The 26412-nt window shown below is 37.5% G+C and overlaps 1 protein-coding gene across 1 annotated transcript in view; it reads left to right on the plus strand.

The window, feature by feature from the left end:
* The window catches only part of LOC132415270 (complement factor H-like), a 92744-nt gene that overhangs the window by 34567 nt on the left and 31765 nt on the right, over positions 1–26412 (plus strand). Inside the window, exons 11-12 of the mRNA XM_059998535.1 lie at positions 21846–22028; positions 23870–24046. Of these exons, the coding sequence (XP_059854518.1) occupies positions 21846–22028; positions 23870–24046 (360 nt within the window). The remainder of the gene's footprint in view (positions 1–21845; positions 22029–23869; positions 24047–26412) is intronic.

Genomic DNA, 26412 nt, shown 5'->3' on the forward strand with positions numbered 1-26412 from the left:
AAATGGACAAATTCTGAGATACATATAACCTACCAAAACTGAGTCAAGAAAAATTTATATAAAGTCTAAAATGTCCAACAACAAATAAGGAGATTGAAGCAAGTCTCCACCAAAAAAAAAACCTCCCGAAAGAGAAAATACTGGGAACAGATGGCTTCATGGGTGAATTCTTTGAAGCATTTAATAAGAATTGGTAACAATCCTACTAAAAACTCCTTAAAAATCAAAGAAAATTTACATTCCCACCAACAGTGTTCCCTTTTCTCCACACCCTCTCCAGCATTTATTGTTTGTAGATTTTTTGATGATGGCCATTCTGACTGGTGTGAGATGATATCTCATTGTAGTTTTGATTTGTATTTCTCTAATGATTAATGATGTTGAGCATTCTTTCATGTGTTTGTTGGCAATCTGTATATCTTCTTTGGAGAATGTCTATTTAGGTCTTCTGCCCATTTTTGGACTGGGTTGTTTGTTTTTTTGTTATTGAGCTGCATGAGCCGCTTGTAAATTTTGGAGATTAATCCTTTGTCAGTTGCTTCATTTGCAAATATTTCCCCCCATTCTGAGGGTTGTCTTTTGGTCTTGTTTATGGTTTCCTTTGCTGTGCAAAAGCTTTGCAGTTTCATTAGGTCCCATTTGTTTATTTTTGATTTTATTTCCATTTCTCTAGGAGGTGGGTCAAAAAGGATCTTGCTGTGATTTATGTCATAGAGTGTTCTGCCTATGTTTTCCTCTAAGAGTTTGATCGTTTCTGGCCTTACATTTAGGTCTTTAATCCATTTTGAGCTTATTTTTGTGTATGGTGTTAGGGAGTGTTCTAATCTCATACTTTACAATGGAATATTACTCAGCCCTAAAAAGAAACGAAATTGAGTTATTTGTAGTGAGGTGGATGGACCTAGAGTCTGTCATACAGAGTGAAGTTAAGTCAGAAAGAGAAAAACAAATACCGTATGCTAAAACATATATATGGAATCTAAGAAAAAAAAAAAAAAGGTCATGAAGAACCTAGGGGTAAGACAGGAATAAAGACACAGACCTACTAGAGAATGGACTTGAGGATATGGGGAGGGGGAAGGGTAAGCTGTGACAAAGTGAGAGAGTGGCATGGACATTATACACTACCAAATGTAAGGTAGATAGCTAGTGGGAAGCAGCCGCATAGCACAGGGAGATCAGCTCAGTGCTTTGTGACCACCTAGAGGGGTGGGATAGGGAGGGTGGGAGGGAGGGAGATGCAAGAGGGAAGAGATATGGGAACATATGTATATGTATAACTGATTCACTTTGTTATAAAGCAGAAACTAACACACCATTGTAAAGCAGTTATACTCCAATAAAGATGTTAAAAAAATAAACTTGGTTAGACTATGACTGTCCCAGATTAAAACAAAAAAAAAATCAAAGAAAAGAGAATACTTCCAAACTCATTTTATGAGCTCAGCATCAGTCTGATAGCAAAGCTAAAGATACCATAAGCAGAGAAAACTATAGGCTTATAGAAAACTACAAGCAGAGAAAACTATAGATTAAAAAAAAAAATCAAAGAAAAGAGAATACTTCCAAACTCATTTTGTGAGCCCAGCATCAGTCTGATAGCAAAGCTAAAGATACCATAAGCAGAGAAAACTATAGCTAAAGATACCATAAGCAGAGAAAACTATCTGAACACAGATGCAAAAAATTGTACTACAATGATAAAAGAAATTAGACATAGATAAATGGAAACATATCCAGTGCTAGTGCATCAGAAGCTTGAGTGTTGTTAAAATATCCCTACTACCCAAAGTGATGGACAGATGCAATTCAGTCCCTACCAAAATCCCACTGGTGTTCTTTATAGAAATGGAAAAAAATCATAAAATTTGTATGGAACCACCAAAGGCCTGAATAGCCAAAGCAATCTTGAGCAAGAAAAAAAAGCTGAGGACATCATGCTTCCAGATTTCAAATATATTACAAAAATTACTGTAATCAAAATAGTATGCTACTGGCATAAAAACAAATATACAGTCCAATGGAAGAGAATACAAAGCCCAGAAATAAATCCATGCATTTATTAATAATACATAATTGAGACACAATCAACTTATCTATGACAAGGGTGCCTAGAATACACGACTGGGAAAGGATAGTCTCTTCAAATAGTTTTACTGAAACTGGATATCCACAGGCATAAGAAAAAAACTGGGACCTTATTTCACACCACATACAAAAATCGACTCAAAATATATTAAAGATTATATGTAAAGTCCCTTTATCATTATATAATGCCCTTCTTTGTCTTTTTGTTATAGACTTTGACTCTGGCTACCCCACCTTTCTTGGCATTTCCATTTGCAGGAAATATCTTTTTTCATCACCTCAATTTTAGTCTGTGTGTATCTTTTTTTTTTGCGGTACACGGGCCTCTCACTGTTGTGGCCTCTCCCGTTGCGGAGCACAGGCTCCGGACACACAGGCTCAGCGGCCATGGCTCACGGGCCCAGCTGCTCTGAGGCATGTGGGATCTTCCCGGACCGGGGCACAAACCTGTGTCCCCTGCATCGGCAGGCGAACTCTCAACCACTGCGCCACCAGGGAAGCCCTAGTCTGTGTGTATCTTTAGCAGGCAGCATATAATTGGGTCTTGTTTTTCTATCCAATCAGCCACCCTATGTCTTTTGATTGGAGCATTTAGTACATTGACATTTAGAGTGATTATTGTTAGGTACGTACATATTGCCATTTTCTTACATGTTTTTTCGTTGTTTTTGTAGTACTCTCTGTTTTGTTTTTTGTTTTTTTTTTTTATTTTTATTGGAGTATAGTGGATTTACAATGCTGTGTTAGTTTCAGGTGTACAGCAAAGTGAATCGATTATATATATACATATATATGTATGTATGTATATATATATCCATTCTTTTTCATATTCTTTTCCGTATATGTTATTACAGAATATTGAGTAGAGTTCCCTGGGCCATACAGTAGGTCCTTATTAGTTGTCTATTTTTATATATACTAGTGTGTATGTGTATACATTAACCCCAATCTCCTAATTTATCACTTCTCCCTGTATTTCCCCTTTGGTAACCATAAGTTTGATTTTGAGATCTGTGAGTCTGTTTCTGTTTTGTGAATAAGTTCATTTGTATCATTTTTTTAGATTCCGCATATAAGTGATATCATACAATATTTCTCTTTCTCTGTCTGACTTACTTCACTCAGTATAACAATCTCTAGGTCCATCCATGTTGCTGCAAATAGCATTATTTCATTCTTTTTTATAGCTGAGTAATATTCATATATATATATAAAATACCATTATATATATATGGTGTGTGTATATATATATATGGTGTGTGTGTATATATATATATAATATATATGTATTATATATATATACCACATCTTTATCCATTCATCTGTCAACAGATATTTAGGTTGCTTCCATGTCTTGGCTGATGTAAATAGTGCTTTAATGAGCATTGGGGGTGCATTCGAATTATACTTTTCTCCAGATATATGCCCTGGAGTGGGATTGCTGCATCATATGGTAGCTCATATTCAGTTTTTTAAGGAACCACCATACTGTTGTCCATAATGGTTGTACCAGTTTACATTCACACCAACAGTGTAGGAGGGTACCCTTTTCTCCGCACCCTCTCCAGCATTTATACTTTGTAGATTTTTTGATGATGGCCATTTTGACTGGTGTGATGTGTTACCTCATTGCAGTTTTGATTTGCTTTTCTCTAATAATTGGTGATGTTGAGCATCTTTTCATGTGCCTCTTGGCCATCTGTATGTCTTCTTTGAAGAAATGTCTATTTAGATCTCTTGCTGATTTTTTTTATTGGGTTGGGTTTTTTTTTTTTGATATTAAGCTGCATGAGCTGGTTCTATATTTTGGAGCTTAATCCCTTGTCGGTCACTTTGTTTGCAAATATTTTCTCCCATTCTGTGTGTTGTCTTTTCATTTTGTTTATGGTTTCCTTTGCTGTGCAAAAGCTTTTAAGTTTAATTAGGTCCCATTTCTTTATTTTTGTTTTTATTTTCATTACTCTAGGAGGTGGGTCAAAAAAGATATTGCTGTGATTTATGTGAGAGAATGTTCTGCCTGTGTTTTTCTTCAAGAGTTTTATAGTATCTGATCTTACATTTAAGTCTTTTATCCATTTTGAGTTTATTTTTCCGTAAGGTGTTAGGGAGTGTTCTAATTTCATTAGTTTACATGTAGCCATCCAGTTTTCCCAGCACCACTTATTGAAGAGACTGTCTTTTCTCCATTGTATATTCTTGCCTCCTTTGTTATAGATTAGTTGAACATATGTGCATGGTTCTTTCTCTGGACTTCTTATCCTGTTCCATTGATCTATATTTCTGTTTTTGTGCCAGTACCATACTGTCTTGATTACTGTGGCTTTGTAGTATATTCTAAAGTCCAGGAGCCTGATTCCTCCAGCTCCATTTTTCTTTCTCAAGATTGCTTTAGCTATGCATGGTCTTTTGTGTTTCCATACAAATTGTAAAATTTTTTATTCTAATTCTGTGAAAAATGCCATTGGTAATTTGATAAGGATTGCATTGAATCTGTAGATTGCTTTGGGTAGTATAGTCATTTTCACAATATTCATTCTTCCAATGCAAGAACATCATATATCTCTCCATCTCTTTTTGTCATCTTTGATTTCTTTCATCAGTGTCTTATAGTTTTCTGCATACAGGTCTTTTGTTTCCTTAGGTAGGCTTATTCCTAGGTATTTTATTCTTTTGCTTACAGTGGTAAATGGGATTGCTTCCTTAATTTATCTTTCTGATCTTTCATTGTTAGTGTATAGGAATGCCACAGATTTCTGTTCTTTAATTTTGTATCCTGCAAATTCACCATATTCATTGATTAGTTCTAGTAGTTTTCTGGTGGCATCCTTAGGATTTTCTGTGTATAGTATCATGTCTTCTGTGAACACTGACAGTTTTACTTCTTTTCAAAAGTGTATTCCTTTTATTTCTTTTTCTTCTCTGATTGCCATGGCTAGGACTTCCAATACTATGTTGAATAATAGTGGTGAGAGTGAACATCCTTGTCTTGTTCCTGATCTTAGAGGAAATGCTTTCAGTTTTTCACCATTGAGAATGATGTTTTCTGTGGGTTTGTTGTATATGGCCTTTATTATGTTGAAGCACGATCCCTTTATGCCCACTTTCTGGAGATTTTTTATCATAAATAGGTGTTGAATTTTGTCAAAAGCTTTTCCTGCATCTATTGAGATGATCAAATGGTTTTTCTTTTTCAATTTGTTAATATCGTGTATCACATTGATTGATTTTCATATATTGAAGAATCCTTGCATCCCTGGTATAAATCCCACTTGATCTTGGTGTATGATCCTTTTAATGTGCTGTTGGATTCTGTTTGCTAGTATTCTGTTGAGGATTTTTGCATCTATGTTCATCAGTGATATTGGCCTGTAACTTTCTTTTTCTGTGATATCTTTGTCTGGTTTTGTTATCAGGGCGATGGTGGCTTCATAGAATGAGCTTGGGTGTGTACCTTTCTCTGCAACTTTTTGGGAGCGTTTGAGAAGGATGGGTGTTAGCTCTTCCCTAAAAGTTTGATAGAATTTTCCCATGAAGCCAGCTGCCCTGGACTTTTGTTTGTTGGAAGATTTTTAATTACAATTTCAATTCCATTACTTGTGGTTGTTCTGTTTATATTTTCTATTTCTTCCTGGTTCAGTCTTGGAAGGTTGCACCTTTCCAAGAATTTGTCCATTTCTTCGTGTTTGTCCATTTTATCGGCATATAGTTGTTTGTAGTAGTCTCTTATAATCCTTTGTATTTCTGCAGTGTCAGTTTTGATTTCTCCTCTTTCATTTCTAATTTTATTGATTTGAGTCTTCTCCCTTTTTTTCTTGATAAGTATGGCTAAAGGTTTATCAATTTTGTTTATCTTCTCAAAGAACTAGCTTTTAGTTTCATTGATTTTTGCTATTGGTTTCTTCATTTCTATATCATTTATTTCTGCTTTGATTTCTTTCTTCATACTAACTTTGGATTTTGTTTGTTCTTTTTTCTCTAGTTGCTTGAGGTGTAAGGTTAGATTGTTTATTTGAAATTTTTCTTGTTTCCCAAGGTAGGATTGAATTGCTATAAAATTCCCTGCTAGAACTGTTTTTTGCTGCATCTGATAGGTTTTGGGTCGTCATGTTTTTGTTGTCATTTGTTTCTATTTAATATTTTGATTTCCTCTTTTATTTCTTCAGTGATTTCTTGGTTATTTAGTTGTGTATTGTTTAGCCTCCATGTGTTTGTATTTTTTAGTTTTTTCCTGTAATTGATTTCTAATTTCATAGCATTGTTTTTGGAAAAGATGCTTGAAAGGATTTCAATTTTCTTGAATTTACTGAGACTTGATTTGTGACTCCAGATGTGATCTATCCTGGAATTTTCTGTGTGCACTTGAGAACAAAGTGTATTCTGCTGCTTTTGGGTGGAATGTCTTAGAAATATCAGTTAAGTCTGTTTGGTCTATTGTGTCATTTAAAGCTTGTGTTTCCTTATTTATTTTCTGTCTGGATGATCTGTCCATTGGTGTAAGTGGGGTGTTAAGCCCCCCACTATTATTGTGTTACTGTCGACTTCCCCTTTTATGGCTGTTAGCATTTGCCTTATGTATTGAAGTGCTCCTATGTTGGGTGCACAAATATTTATAATTGTTAAATCTTCTTCTTGGATTGACCCCCTGATCATTAGGTAGTGTCCTTTAATGTCTCTTGCAACAGTCTTTATTTTAAAGTCTATTTTATCTGATATGAATATTGCTACTCCAGGTTTCTTTTGATTTTCATTTGCATGGAATAACTTTTTCTCTCCCCTCACTTTCAGTCTGTATGTGTCCCTAGATCTGAAGTGGGTGTCTTTTAGGCAGCATATATATGGGTCTCGTTTTTGTATCCATTCGGCCAGTTTGTGACTTTTGGTGGGCATTTAATTCATTTACATTCAACGTTATTATCAATATGTATTTTCCTACTACCATTTTCTTAATTTTTTGGGTTTGTTTTTGTGGGCCTTTTTCTTCTCTTGTGTTTCCCACCTAGAGAATTTCCTTCAGCATTTGTTGTAAAGCTGGTTTGGTGGTGCCGAATTCTCTTAGCTTTTGCTTGTCTGACAAGCTTTTGATTTCCATGTTGAATCTGAATGAGATCCTTGCTTGGTATTATAGTCTTGGTTGTAGGTTTTTCCCTTTCATCATTTTAAATATATCCTGTCAATTCCTTCTGGCCTGCAGAGTTTCTGATGAAAAATCAGCTGATAACCTTATGGGGATTCCCTTGAACATTATTTGTTGCTTTTCCCTTGCTGCTTTTTGTATTTTTTTCTTTGAATTTAATTTTTGTTAGTTTGATTAATGTGTGTCTTGGCATGTTTCTCTATGGGTTTATCCTGTATGGGACTCTCTGTGCTTCCTGGACTTGTAGTTTAGTTTTATAAACTAAAACTAAAACTTACAGTTTTTGCCTATGATCTCTTCAAATATTTTCTCAGACCCTTTCTGTTTCTCTTATTCTTCTGAGACCCCTACAGTTTGAATGTTGGTTTCTTTAATGTTGTCCCAGAAGTCTCTGAGACTGTCCTCATTTCTTTTCATTCTTTATTCTGCTCCTTGACAGTTATTTCCACCATTCTATCTTCAAGCTCACTTATTTTTTCTTTTGCCTCAGTTACTTTGCTATTGATTCCTTATAGTGTATTTTCCATTTTCCATTATTTTGTTTTTCACCACTGTTTGTTTATTCTTTAGTTCTTCTAGGTCCTTATTAAACATTTCTTGTATTTTCTTAATCCATTCTTCCATTCTATTTCTGAGATTTTGGATCATCTTTACTATCATTACTCTGAATTGATTTTCAGGTAGGTTGCCTTTTTTCCTCTTCATTTATTTGGTCTTTTAGGTTTTTACCTTGCTCCTTCATCTGTGACATATTTTTTGTCATCTCATTTTTTATTTTGATGGGTAGGGCTGTGTTCATGTCTTGCTGGTTGTTTGGCCTGCTGTGTCCAGCACTGGAGTTTGTAGGCAGTTGGGTGGAGCCAGATCTTGGTGCCGAGATGAGGACCTCTGCGAGATCTCATACCGATTAATATTCCCTGGGTCCTGAAATTCACCGTTAGTCCAGTGGTTTGGACTTGTCACTCTCACCACAGGAGCTCAGACCCAATCCCTGGCCTGGGAATGAAGACCCCACAAGCCATGCAGCATGGCAAAAAAAAAAAAAAGAGAAAAGAAAAAAAGGCCAGAAAAGGCCTTGGGGGTGGCGGGGATTAGGCTCAGGGCCTGTGCTGCCAGAGGGGGCCCAGGAGTGCAGAGTTTCAGGCCCAGGCCTCCAGCAGGTTTGCGGGGTCAGAGTGGGCAGGGGAGACACTGGCCATGTTCCCTTCTTATCTCCTGATCCCCTGAAGGTCTCTCCCCATTCCCACTGATTCCCTCACTGTGAGTTGGCCCCTCCAAGCATGGTAATGCCTCCCCTCCCCCAGCTGCCCCTCAGGCATGCCTGTCCCATCCCGCCTCCACTTTTCCTCTCCTCCTCCTCACCCCCTCCACGTCCTACCTTGTCACATAGGGGTTCCTCCCTTCCCCTTAGGTGTCCAAAGTTCCCCACCAGCGCCTCCTAGGTGCCCTAGTTATGAGGAGACACGAACTCTGCGTCCTCCTACTCCTCCATCTTATCCATCCTATGCCTTTTTATTGAAGAATGTAATCCATTTTTATTTAGAGTAATTATTGATAGGTAATGACTTACTAATACCATCTCTTTTTTTAAGACTCTTTTGTAGTTTCCTAATTCCTTTCTTCCTCTCTGACTGCCTTCCTTTGTGAATTAATGATTTTTATAGTGGTATGCTTTTAATAAACTTCTCTTTACCTTTTGTGAACCTAGTGTGGTTTCTTGCTTTGTGTTTACCATGAGACTGAAATAAAACATCTTACAGAGTCAGCGGTCTATTTTATACTGATGAAACATGAGCATCAACCACATACAAAAACTCTTTCCTTTTACCCTCCACCCTTTTGTATATATATATATTTAAAATATATTTATTTATTTGGCTGCACCGGCTCTTAGTGGTGGCATGTGGGATCTTAAGTTTCAGTGTGCAGACTTCTTGCGGCCTGCATGTGGGATCCAGTTCCCTGACCAGGAATCGAACCCGGGCCCCCTATATTGGGAGCACGGAGCCTTACCCACTGGACCACCAGGGAAGTCCCACCCTTTTATATTTTTGATGTCATGATTTGCCTCTTTTTATAGTGGGTACTTATTAGCCAATAGTTGTTGCTATCATTTTTATATTCTTGTCCTTTAACTTTAATATGTTAAGTGTTTAACATTCCATATCAAAGTACTATAGTATTCTGAATGTGACTGTATACATAAATTTACCAGTGTATTGTGTATTTTCATGTTATTAATTAGCATTGTTTTACTTTACCTTGAATAACTCCTTTCAGTGTTTCTAGTAAGACAGGACTACTGGTGTTCAATTCCCTCAGTATTTGTTGGTCTGGGGAAGTCTTTATCTTCCATTCATTTCCAAATGACATTTTCCAAATAAAGTATCCTTGGTTGGCAATTTTCTCTTTCAGCACTTGGCTTTCTCCTGGCCCACTAGGTTTCTGCTGGGAAATCTACTTAGAGCCATATGAGGGTTCTGTTGTAAGTTCCAAGGTCTCTTTCTCATGATACCTTTAAGACTTCTCTTTTTTCTTTGATTTTTTCTGTTTTATTATAACATGTGTTGTAGAGGACCTTTTTATGTTGAATTTTATTTGGTCACCTAAAAATGTCATGAACTTAGATATTCAAATCTCACCCTTGATTTGGGAAGTTTTCAGCCATTATTTCTTTAAATAAGCTTTCTGCCCCCATCTCCACCTTTTCTCCTCTGGAACTTCAATAATTCACAGATTGGTTCTGTTGATGACATACCATATATCATGTAGCCTTTCTTAATTCTTTTTCATGCTTTTTTCTTTGTTCTCCTCTGACTGGATAACTTCATTATATCTGTCATCTATCTTACAGATTCCTTCTTCTGCTTGTTTCATTCTGTTGTTGATGCTACTCTATTGCATTTTCATTTCATCATTGGAATTTTCAGCACCAGAATTTCTCTTTGGTTCTTTTTTTGGATTTCTATCTTTTTGGTAAACTGCTCATTTTGTTCATGTATTGTTTTCCTGATGTTTTTCAGTTGTCTTCCTGTATTTTCTGGTAGCACATTGAGTTATTTAAAACAGCTATTTTGAATTCTCCATTGGGTAAATCACAGATCTCCAATCTTTGAGTTTGAATACTGAAGATTGTTGTGATACTTTGTTGATGCCATATTACTTGATTTCACGCTCCTTGAAGTTTAGTGTTGTTGTGTTTGCTTTGGAAGTACCAGTCTCCTTTGGGGGTGAGAAAACTTCCTTCAGCCCTGCTACAGACTTTTAGACTATCTCAGATCTTCTATGGGAACACCAGCTCACACTTCTTCTCCCTCTAGTGGCAGAACTTCTGTGCTTGTGTGCCTTGTCTAGATCCTACAATGCACCAGGATGGGTGCTGACAGCCTGTCTTTTGTTTCCCCAAAGATGGCACTACATCTTAATCTTGTATTCTCTCCCTGGCCCACAGATTTGAGCCAGATTTCTGTGTGTGCTCACTAGCTGTCTATCAAAGCTTGCTTTTACCTCCAATGTCAGTTGTGCCCACAGGGGCTGGCCACAAGATGGGAGGGTGTGTGAGTGAGGCAGACAGAGCCCTGAAGGGGCCAGTGGGCCAGTTGAGTGAATAAGAAGGTGAGGCATTCCCAGCAGCTTTTGAGTGAGTTCTTCGATGGAGTTTGCAATGCAGTTAGTAGGATCAGCCTCCCTTTAATGCTCTGTAAGTGTCCTGTCTTCTGCTTTCATAGCCTCTTCCTGACTCCCAGACATATAGCTCATTATTAGTACTCTGGACGGAATGAAAGAGAAATGAGCCTTTTGGCAGATCCCATACAGATGAGGAAGCTGCAAAATCATACACACACTCCCCCTTTCCCCTGTGGGAGAAATCAGGGGCCCAGGAAGTTTTCTATTAGCCTTAATCTGTGCCTCCTTTGGGGGAGGGGTGATGAAGGTAAAGTTGAGCTGTTCCTCTTACCCAGTCCAATGAATCCAAACTTATATATTTTTTTCTCCAGTGTGTGCTGCAGCTCCTCCTGTGAAAACCTGGACTTTCACATAAGTACTCTCCTCCATGTGTGACTGTTTAAGGTAGTGTTTCCAGTGACTACTGGACTGAGGCTGAGAGAGGATAGAGCTGGTTCATGGGCCACTGCAGACACCACAGTCAGGACAGAGATCTTTCTGCCTTTTATTTCATGCGTATGTGGGTGAGACACCTCCTGGGTCCCTTGGAATATTGTGTTGAGTCCCACACCTCCCTCAAAGACAGGTTTGTTTGTGGATGGATGTCAAATTTCTGTTGTCAGATCAGGAACAAAAACAATGAATGTCTTGTGCCACCATGATCCCATGTTTTCTGGTAAGGGTTTAAAGTCTATTTTATCTAACACAAATATCACTTACCCTGCTTTCTTTTGGTTACCATTTTCATGGAATATCATTTTTCATCCTTATATTTTCAGCCTGTGTTTTTCCTTAAAGTTAGTTTCTTATAGAAAACATAAAGGTGGATCTTGTATTTTTATCCATGCATCCAGTTTATGTCTTTTAGTGTTGCATTTAATATATTTACATTTAAAATATTTTTGTTGATAATTTTTTTCTTTTTTTTTTTTTTTTTTTTTGTGGTACGTGGGCCTCTCACTGTTGTGGCCTCTCCCATTGTGGAGCACAGGCTCAGCAGCCATGATTCATGGGCCCAGCCGCTCCGCGGCACGTGGGATCTTCCCGGACTGGGGCACGAACCCATGTCCCCTGCATTGGCAGGCGGACTCTCAACCACTGCGCCACCAGGGAAGCCCAATAATTTTTTACTTTTATCATTTTATTACTTATTTTCTGTTTGTCTTGTAGTTCTTTTGTCTCTCTTTTGCTTTCTTGCTATCTTCCTTTGTTTCATTGGGTTTGTTTCCTTATTTGTTTGTTTGTCAGTTTAAGTAGGCTTTGATTCCTTTCTCTTTTCCTTGATGTAATGTATAGGTATACTCTTGTTGGAGCTTACATAAAATATCTAATTTTTACAGTTGTAAACTTTTATCGCTCTCCCCTTCCATGTTAAGTTGTTGACACCACAATTTACATCCAATTTTGTTTGCAACCATTTATATAATTTTTTATATTTATTCATAATACTTTTGCCTTTTAACTTTTATACTAGCATTAAAAGTGATGTGGGGGGCAGTGTCAAGGTGGTGTTGTGTGGAGACGTGGAAATAGCATCTCCCCACCACTAGGGTGCCTGCTGGCTGCTGGTGGGGGACTCTGACCCCCCAGGAGACAGGAGGAACCCCCAAGTGAACGTTTAGGATGTGGGGGGATGGAAGGGGGAGGAGAAGTTGAGGCCAGACAGGATTGGCACTCCAGAGGTCAGGGAGATCAGGAGAGGCAGGTGGGAGGGACACTTGCGAGGAGCAGGAGAGGAGCAGAGGACAATGACCCCACCCACTCGAGCCCAGGAAGCCTGCTGGGCTCCCAGGTGAGGTCCCCTGCCCTCTGAGACCAGGGATGGGGGGCACGCCTGTGCCCCTTCTGTTCCTTGAGCCTAAGCACCACCCCCCACAGCTCCCAGGGCCTTTTCTAGCCCTGTGGGTCCTAAGCATAGGCCCTGCCCACCACCCAAACTTCGCCCTTGCTTAGGCCCCACCCTCCACAGCCAAGGCTTTCCTCCTCCTTTTTTTTTCCTCTCTCTTTTCTTTTTCTTCTTTTCCCTCCTCTGCTTTTGTACTATTGTGGTACTGAGGTACCTCCCGGTTGTTGATTCATCTGTATTTTTATTTTTATATTCTTTCTAATATATCTGTTAGTTTCCTAGTCTAATTTTATTTTTTACTTTGTTAATGTTCTCTTTTTATTTACCACCCCACGTGGCTTGGGGGATCTTGGATGCCCCATGAGGCAGGGGTTGGGCAAATCTTCTTCCGTGGGAGCTCCAAGTCCAAACCATGGGACTAAAAGAGAACCTAAGACCGCAGGGAATATTCATCAGAGTGAGGTCTCAGGGAGGTCCTCATCTCAGCATCAAGACCCAGGTCTACCCAACATCCTATAAACTCCAGTATTGGAAGCCTCAGGCCAAACAACAGTAAGATAGGAACACAGTCCCACTCATTAAAAAAATTAAAAAAACAGACAGCAAAAAAATATGTCACAGATGAAGGAGCAAGGTAAAAAAGTACAAGACCAAATAAATGAAGAGGAAATAGGCAATCTACCTGAAAAATAATACAGAGTAACGATAGTAAAGATGATCTAGAATCTCGGGAATAGAATGGAGGCACAGATTGAGACGATACAAGAAATGTTTAACAAAGATCTAGAAGAACTAAAGAACAAACAAAAAGAGATGAACAACACAAAAACTGAAATGAAAAATACACAAGAAGGAATCAGTAACAAAACAAATGAGGCAGAAGAAGAAATAAGTGAGCTGAAAGACAAAATGGTGCAAATAACTGCTGAGGAGCAGAATAAAGAAAAAAGAATGAAAACAATGAAGACAATCTCAGAGACCTCTGGGACAATGCTAAACACACCACATTCGAATTATAGGAGTCCCAGAAGAGGAATAGAAAAAGAAAGGGTCTGAGAAAATATTTGAAGAGATTATAGTGGAAAACTTCCCTAACATGGGAAAGAAAATAGTCACTCAATCCCAGGAAGCACAGAGAGTCCCATACAGGATAAACCCATGGAGAAACACACTAAGACATATATTAATCAAAGTATCAAAAATTAAATTCAAAGAAAAACACTAAAAGCAGAAAGGGAAAAGCAACAAATAACGTTCAACGGAATCCCCATAAGGGTATCAGCTGATTTTTTCAGCAGAAACTCTACAGGCCACAAGGGATTGGCAGGATATACTTAAAGTGATGAAAGAGAAAAACCTACAACCAAGATTACTCTACCTGCAAAGATCTCATTCAGATTCGATGGAGAAATCAAAAGCTTTTTCTGACAAGCAAAAGCTAAGAAAATTCAGCACCACCAAACCAGCTTTACAACAAATGCTAAAGAAACTTCTCTAGGTGGGAAACACAAGTGAAGAAAAAGACCCACAAAAACAAACCCAAAATAATTGAGAAAATGGTAATAGGAGCATACATATCAATAATAACCTTGAATGTAAATGGGTTAAGTGCCCCAATCAAAAGACACAGACAGGCTGAATGGATACAAAAACAAGACTCATATATATGCTGTCTACAAGAGACCCACTTCAGACCTAGGGACACATACAGATTGAAAGTGAACAGATGGAAAAAGATATTCCATGAAAATGGAAATCAGAAGAAAGCTGGAGTAGCGTTACTTGTATCAGATAAAATAGACTTTAAAATAAAGCCTTATAAGAGATAAGGAGGGACACTGCATAATGATCAAAGGATCAATCCAAGAAGAAGATATAACAATTATAAATGTTTATGCACTCAACATAGGAGCACTTCAATACATAAGGCAAATGTTAACCACCATAAAAAGAGAAATTGACAGTAACAAAATAATAGTAGGGGACTTTAACACCCCACTTACACCAATGGACAGATCATCCAGACAGAAAATAAATAAGGAAACACAAACTTTAAATGACACAATAGGCCAGATAGATTTAATTGATATTTATAGAACATTCCACCCAAAAGTGGCAGAATACACTTTCTTCTCAAGTGCACACAGAACATTCTCCAGGATAGATCACATCTGGGGTCACAAATCAAGCCCTGGAAAATTTAAGAAAATTGAAATTGTATCAAGCATCTTTTCTGACCACAACGCTATAGGATTGGAAATAAATTACAGGAAAAAAACTGTAAAAAACACAAATACATGGAGGCTAAACAGTGCACTACTAAATAACCAAGAGATCACTGAAGAAATCAAAAAATACCTAGAAACAAATGACAACAAAAACATGATGACCCAAAACCTATGGGACACAGCAAAAGCCATCTAAGAGGAAGGAAAGTTTATAGCAATTCAATCTCACCTCAAGAAACAAGAAAAATCTCAAGTAAACAATCTAACCCTACACTTAAAACAACTAGAGAAAGAAGAACAAAGAAAACCCAAACTCAGTAGAAGGAAAGAAATAAAGATCAGAGCAGAAATAAATGAAATAGAAACAAAGAAAACAATAGCAAAAATCAATAAAACTAAAAGCTTGTTCTTTGAGAAGATAAACAAAATTGATAAACCTTTAGCCAAACTTATCAAGAAAAAAAGGGAGAAGACTCAAATCAATAAAATTAGAAATGAAAAAGAAATCAAAACTGACACTGCAGAAATACAAAGGATTATAAGAGACTACTACAAACAACTATATGCCGATAAAATGGACAAACACAAAGAAATGGACAAATTCTTAGAAAGATACAACCTTCCAAGACTGAACCAGGAAGAAATAGAAAATATAAACAGAACAATCACAAATAATGGAATTGAAATTGTAATTAAAAATCTTCCAACAAACAAAAGTCCAGGGCAGTTGGCTTCATGGGAAAATTCTATCAAACTTTTAGGGAAGAGCTAACACCCATCCTTCTCAAATGCTCCCAAAAAATTGAAGAGAAAGATACACACCCAAGCTCATTCTGTGAAGTCACCATTGCCCTGATACCAAAACCAGCCAAAGATATCACAGAGAAAGAAAGTTACAGGCCAATATCACTGATGAACATAGATGCAAAAATCCTCAACAGAATACTAGCAAACAGAATCCAACAGCACATTTAAAGGATCATACACCATGATCAAGTGGGATTTATCCCAGGGATGAAAGTATTCTTCAATATACGCAGATCAAGCAGTGTGATACACCACATTCACAAATTAAGGAATAAAAACCATTTGATCATCTCAATAGATGCAGAAAACTCTTTTGACAAAATTCAACAGCAATTTATGATAAAAACTCTCCAGAAAATGGGCATAGAAGGAACTTACTTCAATATAATAAAGGCCATATATGACAAACCCACAGCAAGCATCATAATTATGAAAAACTGAAAGCATTTCCACTAAGATCAGGAGCAAGACAAGGATGTTCACTCTTGCCACTCTTCTTCAACATAGTTTTGGAAGTCCTAGCCATGGCAATCAGAGAAGAAAAAGAAATAAAAGGAATATACATTGGAAAAGAAGAAGTAAAACTGTCAGTTTTCACAAATGACATGGTACTATACATAGAAAATCCTAAAGATGACACCAGAAAACTACTAGAACTAATAAAGGAATTTGGTAAACTTGCAGGATACAAAGTTAATGCACAGAAATCTCTGGCATTCCTATACACCAACAATGAAAAATCTGAAAGAGAAGTTAAGGAAACACTCCCATTTACCATTGCAACAAAAAGAATAAAATATCTAGGAATAAACCTGCCTAAGGAGGCAAAAGACTTGTACTCAGAAAACTATAAAACACTAATGAAAGAAATCAAAGATGACATAAACAGATGGAGAAATATATCATGTTCTTGGATTGGAAGAATCAATATTGTGATAATGACTACATTACCCAAAGCAATCTACAGATTCAATGCAATCCCTATCAAACTACCAATGGCATTCTTCACAGAATTAGAACAAAAAATTTTACAATTTGTAGGGAAACACAAAAGACCCCAAATAGCCAAAACAATCTTGAGAAAGAAAAACGGAGTTGGAGGAATCAGGCTCCCCGACTTCAAACTATACCACAAAGCTACAGTAATCAAGACAGTATGGTACTGGCATAAAAACAGAAATATAGATCAATGCCACAGCACAGAATGCCCAGAGATAAACCCACACACATATGGGCAACTAAGTTATGACAAAGGAGGCAAGAACATTCAATAGAGAAAAGACAGCCTCTTTAATAAATGGTGCTGGGAAAACGGTACAGCTACATGTAAAAGAATGAAATTAGAACACACCTTAGCACCATACACAAAAATAAACTCGAAATGGATTAAAGACTTAAATGTAAGACCAGACACTATAAACTCTTAGAGGAAAAACACTCTTTGATATAAACCACAACAAGATCTTTTTTCACCCACCTATTAGAGTAACAGAAATAAAAACAAAAATAAACAAATGGTACATAATTAAACTTAAAAGCTTTTGCACAGCAAAGGAAACCATAAACAGGACAAAAAGACAACCCTCAGAATGGGAGAAAATATTTGCAAAGAAACAACAGAGAAAGGATTAATCTCCAAAATATACAAACAGCTCATGGAGCTCAATATCAAAACAACAAAAAATCCAGTTAAAAAATGAGCAGAAGACCTAAATAGACATTTCAACAACGAAAACATACAGATGGCCAAGAGGCACATAAAAAGATGCTCAACATCACTAATTATTAGAGAAATGCAAATCAAAACTGCAATGAGGTATCACCTCACACCAGTCAGAATGGCCATTATCAAAAAGTCTAGAAACAATAAATGCTGGAAAAGGTGTGGTGAAAAGGGAACCCTCTTGCACTGTTGGTGGGAATGTAAATTGATACAACCACTATGGAAAATAGTAAGGAGGTTCCTTCAAAAACTAAAAATAGAACTACCATATGACCCAGAAATCCCACTACTAGGCATATACCCTGAGAAAACCATAATTCTAAAAGAGACATGTACCACACAATGTTCATTGCAACACTATTTACAATAGCCAGGAGATGGAAGCAACCTCAATGTCCATCGACAGATGAATGGATAAAGAAGATGTGGCACATATATACAATGGAATATTACTCAACCATAAAAAGAAACGAAATTGAGTTATTTTTAGTGAGGTGGATGGACCTAAGAGTCTGTCATACAGAGTGAAATAAGTCAGAAAGAGAAAAAACAATACTGTATGCTAACACATATATATGGAATCTATATTAAAAAAAAGGGTACTGATGAACCTAGTTGCAGGGCAGGAATAAAGATGTAGACATAGAGAATGGACTTTGAGGACACGGGGTGGGAGGGGGAGCTAGGCCAAAGTAAGGGTAGCATCGACATATATACACTACCAAATGTAAAATAGCTAGTGGGAAGCAGCAGCATAGCACAGGGAGATCAGCTCGGTGCTTTGCAGTGACCTAGAGGGGTGGGATAGAGATGGTGGGAGGGAGGCTCAGGAGGGAGGGGATATGGGGTCATATGTATGCATATGGCTGATTCACTTTGTTGTACAACAGAAACTAACACAGTATTGTGAAGCAATTATACTCCAATAAAGACCTATTTTTAAAAAAACTTATTTACCCATCACTGTATTCTATATTTGTCTCTATATTTACCATTACCAGTGAGTGTCATACTTTCTTATGCTATTGTGCTGGTGTTTAGCACCCTTCTTTTTCGACTTGAAGAACTGCCTTTAACATTTCTTGGTATGCACATCTAGTGGCGATAAACTCCCTAAGCATTTGTGTGTCTGGTCATATTTGTACCTCCCCTTTATTTGTGATGGTCCAATTTGCTGGTATAGTATTCTTAGCAGTTTTTTCTTTTAGCACTTTGAGTGTATCATCCCACTCCCTTCTGGCCTTCAGTGTTTCTGCTGTAAAGTCACCTGGTGGTTTTACGGTTCCCTTCTTTGTGATGTTTCCTATTGCTGATTCAATATTTTACTTTGTCTTTGACTCTAGACAATCTGATTATGTGTATCAGTCGGGGTGGGGGGTTGTATTTTTTTGCAGTTCATCTCACTTCATTCGGGCTTAGTGGATCTGAATGTCTGTTTCCTTTCCCAGATTTAGTGCATTTTCAGTTGTTTTAATATGTTTGATTCAGTTTTCTGCCCCTTTCCCTCTCTATTGTCCTTCTCAGTCTTCTGTAACATATATAGTGATCATTTTGGCAGTGTCCCATAAGTGCCGTAACCTATGATCACTTTTTTACTGTTTTTTTCTTTTTGCTTTTCTGAGTCAATTACTTTTAGTGACCTCTGCGTCCACTGATCCTTTTTTCTGCTTGTTCTAGTCCGTTGTTGAACCCCTTTATTTAATTTTTCAGTTTATTTATCACATTTAAATAGAATTGGTAGAACATTTCCCAGTTCTACCATTTCTCTTTTGGTAATTTTTATATTTTCTATCTCTCTGTTGAAATTCTTACTTTGTACATGTATTGCTCTCCTGTCCTTGGTAAGCATGTTTATGATGGCTATTTTGTGGGGTTTGGGGTTTCTGTTTGTTTTGGGGGTTTTTTGCCACTGAAAAATGTATTTTATTTCTAAATATTCCCTAGTAATAAACCCACAAGCTTTAGTTACAAGAGGGCGAACATCAGAAGCAAGGGAAGAAGCTGAGTACTTAGGCTTGGACATGGGAGCTGCCCGTGACACTCACCTGGGACATATGTCAGGCCCAAACCACCTCTGCTTTACTCTTTTGTCAAATTTTTTGCTCTCTGACTGCTATTTTGAATTTCTGTTGGGGAAATCACTGTAAATGTAAATCACCTGTCAGGTGATTTACATTTAGTTAGTGTTGGTTTATAGATACTTATCTTGTTCTTCTGACTGGAACGTATTTCTCTATTATTATTTTTCTCGAATCTCTGTGTTGATATCTGTGCATTAGATGAAACACCCACACCTCCTAGTCTTCACAGACTGGACTCATAAGTAGAAAGCCTTCATCAGTCAGCCTGGCCAGAGATTCTGGATGCCTCTCTAACCTCTATGCTCATCCAAACTGCTGTCTTTGTACCTAGCATCTTCCAGGGGTCTGGAGTATGCCAACTCCCATCTATGTCCTGAGACAGGTGACCTAGAAGCCAGAAAAGCTGCTGAAGCTGGGAGCTGGACTTTATCCCCTCACTCACTCTGCACTGAGCTGGGGAGAAGGGCTGTGGAAATGCCTGCATGCTCCTTCAAACCCTGTGCTCTTCCAAACCATGCTTTTGCTCTCTGTAGTCCCCAGGCATCAACAAATTCTGGGCTTCATCAGCTCTCAGAGAGAGGTTAGTTAGGAGCCAGTTCCTTAGGCAGCAGCCAGAAAAGACGAGGGTCTAGGGCTTCCCTGGTGGCGCAGTGGTTGAGAGTCTGCCTGCCGATGCAGGGGACACGGGTTCGTGCCCCGGTCCGGGAGGATCCCACATGCCGCGGAGCGGCTGGGCCCGTGAGCCATGGCCGCTGAGCCTGCGCGTCTGGAGCCTGTGCTCCGCAACGGGAGAGGCCACAACAGTGAGAGGCCTGCGTACCGCCAAAAAAAAAAAAAAGGATGAGGGTCTAGATGTGTAGTCTAACTCCTTCCATGGAGAAACTGGGAGCTGCTCCCTTTGCACTAAGGTAGGGGATGGCCTGTGAGCAGTGCTGGCACAGCCATTCCACTTTGTCCTCAGTAGTCCCAGGAGACTGGAAATGCTGGGCCCTCCCAGAGGCAGGTGAGTTAGAAGCCAGACCCTGGACTAGCAGTTGGAAAACTGGAGCCCTAGATTGTGGTTCAAACTCTTTGCTCCTCCAGGAGAAGCTGGGAGTTGAGGGTTCCCTCCCAATTATATGGTGCTGTGCCTAGGTGGGATTTATTGTGAGAGTGTGTCTCAGTTTTTCCTAACAGTTAGGATTTTAGCATTTTCTCACTTGCCTTGAACGCAGGAGCCTCTCAATCAGTGTTTTGAATAAGGGGAGCTGATACGTGCATAGCTGTTAATTCAGTGTGTCTGTGGGGAGAGGTCGAGGCATCCTATTCCACCATCTTACTAATGTCACTCTATTCTTTCAAATTTATATATGTTGTGTTTGTTTGCTTTTCTTTTTATAGTTTTTAAGTAAAAAGAATTATTGATTTTCAATCATTGTTTTCTATTACAGATTTTCAATCTTTATTATTTTCTATTATTGCTATTTAATGTTAAAATTCCCCTCTCAGCACACTTTCGTGTCATTTCATAAATCTCATAAAATTTTACTTATCATGTTTTTATTTTCATTCAATTCAAAATATTCAAAGTTTTCTCTTTTGATTTCTTCTTTATCCACGAGTTATTTAATAAATGAAGCTGAGCTCTGTGAAGAGACCTAGTAAGTGACAGAAATGTACTTTACTATTTCAAGTTTAGTTATACATAGTTTGACGAAGCATCATTTAGTCCTTTGTAGACTGAATACATGTGTTGATCATTGTCATCTCCATTGAACTCCATATATTGACATGGCTTTAAGCACCCAGTTTTGATGACAAACATTTCAAATTCTCAGATACAAAGGCTATGGTAACTGTGGTGGAAGATTCCGAGATCATCACCTGATCTGAGATACCCCAATTTGTTAACTGTGTTCTGGGTTGCTTAAGAGATCCAGACTAAGCAATGTTTTGAACAAGTCCCAGGAAAGGAAACCCATTGTTACTAGAGTTCTGACATGCTGTAGGATTCCAGATCCATTAGACAAACAGATTACTAATAATTTCCTAGTAAGGATTCTGAGTACTTTAAATCTTGCTTTGTTCTAAAAACATGAATAAAGTGTCTTGATTTAATATCTTTGGAAACTCGTAGATTTTTTTCTCTCACACAAGAACTTAAATGATTAGAATTTTTCTAGGTTTACATTTATAAATGACTCCCCATTTTTCTATAGTTATATTATTTGCATCCTTATAAAATGTTTATCAAATATATGCTTATCTTTTCTTTATGCTTTCTCCCTTTTAGAAACATGTTCAAAATCAGATATACAAATTAAGAACGGATTTTTTTCTGAAGCTGCCTTTACATATCCTTTAAATAAACAAACAAAGTATACGTGTAAACCAGGATATGTAACAGCAGATGGTAATACATCAGGATTAATTACATGTCTGCAAAGTGGATGGTCAGTGCAACCTGTATGCATTAGTAAGTAATTGATTATTTTGTATTCATTATCCTAATGATCACTCTAGAGAAGTTTTCTTTAACTTCATTCTTTTTACCCTTTTTTTTTTTTTTTGCTGGGGTGGGGTGGTATGAGGTGTTGATGTGGTCCCATGGCTGTATTTGAAAAGATAAATTTTAAAATGTGTATCATTTTTTACCTTTTATGATTAATTACTAGTAGGGTAGAATATCATTGCATCCTTCACTTCAAGGTTTTTTCACTTTAACACATCCCGTGATTATAAACTAATTTAGCTAGGAGACATACCTATATTCTGGTATAAACTCATTTATTTTAACCTGAATCCTTTATGCCGATTGCATCTGATTTTATTTTTTGAGACTTTTATGTCAGAATCTTTCCTCCTAAGCCTAAAGGTTATGTTTTTAAGTGAAGATATGAGTCCATAGTGCATAATCTTCAAATAATATAACTTGTAAAATTTATATGTTTGAAACTGTAGGGTAGATCCACTTGAGAAAAATTCTCTCTGTTAGGAAATCTTTATAAACATCTAGTAAGTGGAGACACAGAAACACTTCTAGATAGGACCAAATTCTGCTGTGCTGAGAGGTTTTTCTGTCCCACCACACAGATGTTTACGACGATTTTCTAAGGAAAATTTGCTGAGTTTATCTTATTCACCCCAAAGCTGCACAATGATATTTTTGAAGTGATATTTTACATAGTCACTTCAAGTGAAGTGGATATTCAAAATATCGCTTTCTACTGTTTACATTTTATTTCTTTTTCTTTCCAATGTCTATGCTTAATATGGGCACTAGCCAAAGAGAAAATGATAAAACTTGCCCCCATATCAAACTCACTTCATACTAATATGCGACCAATTTTCCATTCTAACACTCTTTTCATGGAAGAGAAAACTTCTCTATTACTTTTGTTTTTACTAGTATAGTTTTGCTTTAATTTTTTAAAGTTTTAAGCTGGCTGGCTACATAACACATTATGAAATTTGAGATTAATTATTTAAACCTTTATTAACATCACTCTATTACAGTGTTAGTGAAAATTGATACTGTTCAATTTTACTTTCTTGTAAAGAAACATTTTACTTTCTTGTAAATTGTTATAAATAATAGAACTACTTCTGCATTCAACCTTGATAAACATAAAAGAATACACAACCATTAGAAATATATTTGGGAAAGCAAAATCAGCATGTGACTTTAAATATTAGTGTGTTTTAAAGTAGAATTCTATAGAATGTTTAAAAATTTACTTACCTTGTTGAAAATTACTCTTTTTTTCAATTAATCGATTTTTCTCTGGCATATATATCACAACTGCTAATAAGTTCAGCATATTAATTCAGAAAATGCTGTTACAAAAATAGTACAATACATCTGTAATGGCTTATTTTATTACTAGCCTGGGAAAAATGCATAAGTATAATTAAATTGAGAAAAATGTTCATAAAAGAAATATTTCAGAGACATTAAGTGTTGAGAAAAATGTTGTGTAGAAACATATTTTTTCAGGAATTCCCTGGCTATCCAGTGGTTAGGGCTCTGCACTCCCACTACAGGGGGCACAGTTTCGATCCCTGGTCAGGGAATTAAGATCCCGCAAGCCGTGTGTTGCAGACAAAAAAAAAACAATAACAGAAACATACTTTTTTCATTTTGAGTAACTATTCCAGGACAGTGATCTATCACTGGTATTCTTGGATTATTTTTGCATCATAATTTATTAGCACATACTAATTGGTAAAGCCCCCTTTCCCCTTGAGATGAAACTTAATCAGATTGCCCACTAAATAATATTAGAAATGAAATCTTTTTATTCCATTATCCCTTAGAATCCTGTGATATGCCAGTATTTGAGAATGCCAGAGCCAGAAGTGATGGCACATGGTTTAAGCTCAATGATAGCCTGGACTACGAATGCCTTGATGGGCATGAGAGCCGAGATGGACACACCACAGGCTCCATAGTGTGTGGTGAAAATGGCTGGTCTGATAGACCTGCATGTTATGGTAAGAACTCCTTTACAGCTGTTATTCTTTTCAAGATGAACATAATTAACAATAATCATCAAAAATGTTTTATTTTTACCAAATTTGACTGATCTAGAGTCATTATTAAGGCATGATGATTAAAATCAAGATGTCTCCTTCTGCTTTAATGTAAACTGGGTGGAGGGGAAATTTTGAAGTCCAAAGACTCACTCATTACCAAAGTGACAGTGTCTTACAACCTCTTCAACTGTTTTGCTCCTGAGTTTCTGCTCTATACCTCCTAGCTTGAGTATTAATTTCTGCAGGTACTGAGAGGAGCTCTTTATTTTCCCACCGTGACAAGTTCTGAGGACAGTGACATGAATCTCTTTTATGTTTGCCAATCAGCGGTCTTTTCTCCAGGGCTAGAAACAGGGCTTCAATCTCTGGCCAACTGAATGGATGTTGAATGTTCCAAGCCAAAGGAACAGTATATGCAAAGCTTTGGCAACAAAACAATATTTGGGAAATACCGAGGTTAATGGATTCTACTCAAGGTGTGGGAGAATTTTATGAGCTGAGGCTGGATAGGAGGCAAAGGAAAGATTATCCAGGTTACTTCAGGGCATGTTCACATTTGGATTAATTTTATGATTAATGAAAAGTCATAAGGAATTTTAAGGAAAGGAATGATATAATTTTATTTGGATTCTTGAAAGTTTTTTTTTTTCAGGAAGCCATGTAGGGTGAGAAAGAGTGGGGATTAGATAAGGTTATGGCTGAAGAGATGCACAGCAGAGGGTAGATTTGAGATATATTTCGTTGGCAGAAAACACAGATAATGTCACTAAATGGTGGATGTCAAAAAGAGCAAAAAGTCAAGGGACTCGCGTGCTTGCTCTCCATTGCTTCATAAGCAAGCAGGTAAATGGGAATGACTTTGTCAGGTGCTACTGGCAGGAGAGAGAACACTTTGGGAAGAACATGGCAACTTTTGACTTGAACACATTGTGATTGGGCTGCCCATGGACCATAAGAATTGGATATATCCACTACAGAGTTGAATACACGGATCTAACCAGGAGACACACCTGTGAGATCATCACCCTATAAATAATGATATCACATTGGGAAAGAATGTAGAATGAAAACAGAAGAGAGATCAAGACTGAGCCCTGAAGCATTCCAGCATTTAGGTGTCAGACAAAGAGGAATAGATGGCAAAGTAGATAGGAAAAAGGAGAACCCAGAGAATTTAGGGGAAAAACTTAGAAATGAATGTTTCATAGATGTGGAGAGAAGAAAATGTGTAAAGGTAAAGCAAGTATAATAGATCAACTAATGGTGAATCCTGTGGAGTCAGCCTGGATGGGTTCTAACTCCAGTTCTACAGTTTGCTAGGCATGTATCTTAGGGCAACAACCAAGCCTATTTGAAGCTTTGTTCACACTTCCTAATCTGGAAAATGGATTAGTAATTACAAATGTTCTAATATTTCAAAGGATTTTGGACTAAATTATTCATATAAAGTTCTTGCCATAATGCCTGCCATACAATAAAATCAAGGAAATTGTCATCTAATTACATTATTATGATTGTTAGAGTGGTGAATATTTCTAATTCAGTAGATATGTCCCGTTAGAAGACTGTAAAAATGTGGTGGATTTGGCTACATAGAGGGCAACAAAAACTGCAACAGAGATGGTTTTGGATGGAGTAGACAGGGAAAAACCTACATAGAACCTGCTGAAAAAATGATTAATAAGAAACTTATCACAGCATGTGGACATAATTCTTTCAAAAGATTTGCTTGTGGCAGAGAAGAGGAGGTTCAGGATATATTGCTAGGGAAATTACGCACTGAATAAAGAATTGTTTTAATGGGAAAGATGAGAGTGTGTTGAACGCTGAAGAGGATATGCTAGAGAGGGGAGCAGGCAGAGACTGAACACAGGAAGTTCCCTGTGAAGGAGAAGGGAAAGGAGCCCGCGCTGCTGAGAAAATCCTGGGCTTTGGTGGCAACAGCTCTACTTCCAACTTCCTATCAGGAGGAAGGAAGGAAAATGGATGTGTAAATCTAATGCTGAAAAGAAGCAGTCGCTGATGGTTTCTATTTTCCTTTGAGGTAGGAGACAGAGTCATGTGAGATTAAGTGGTGCACAGGGGAAGGAGGAGAAAGAACACTAGGCAGAGTAGAAAAGATTAAAAATAGAGATTTCAGACAGACACACAGAGTGAATTTATAACGGAAAAGAGACAGGCTTGTTCAACAGTGTTCTGGGCACAAATTTTCACTTTTCAGGCTGTCAACAAACACCTAATATGTCCTAGAAGTAGGCTAAGAGAAAAATGGTGAAAGATACAAACAGGGGACCTGCCTTTCAAGAGCTTTCATTCCACTATGA

This window comes from Delphinus delphis, chromosome 1 (assembly GCF_949987515.2).
Source record: "Delphinus delphis chromosome 1, mDelDel1.2, whole genome shotgun sequence".
NCBI classification, from domain to species: domain Eukaryota; kingdom Metazoa; phylum Chordata; class Mammalia; order Artiodactyla; family Delphinidae; genus Delphinus; species Delphinus delphis.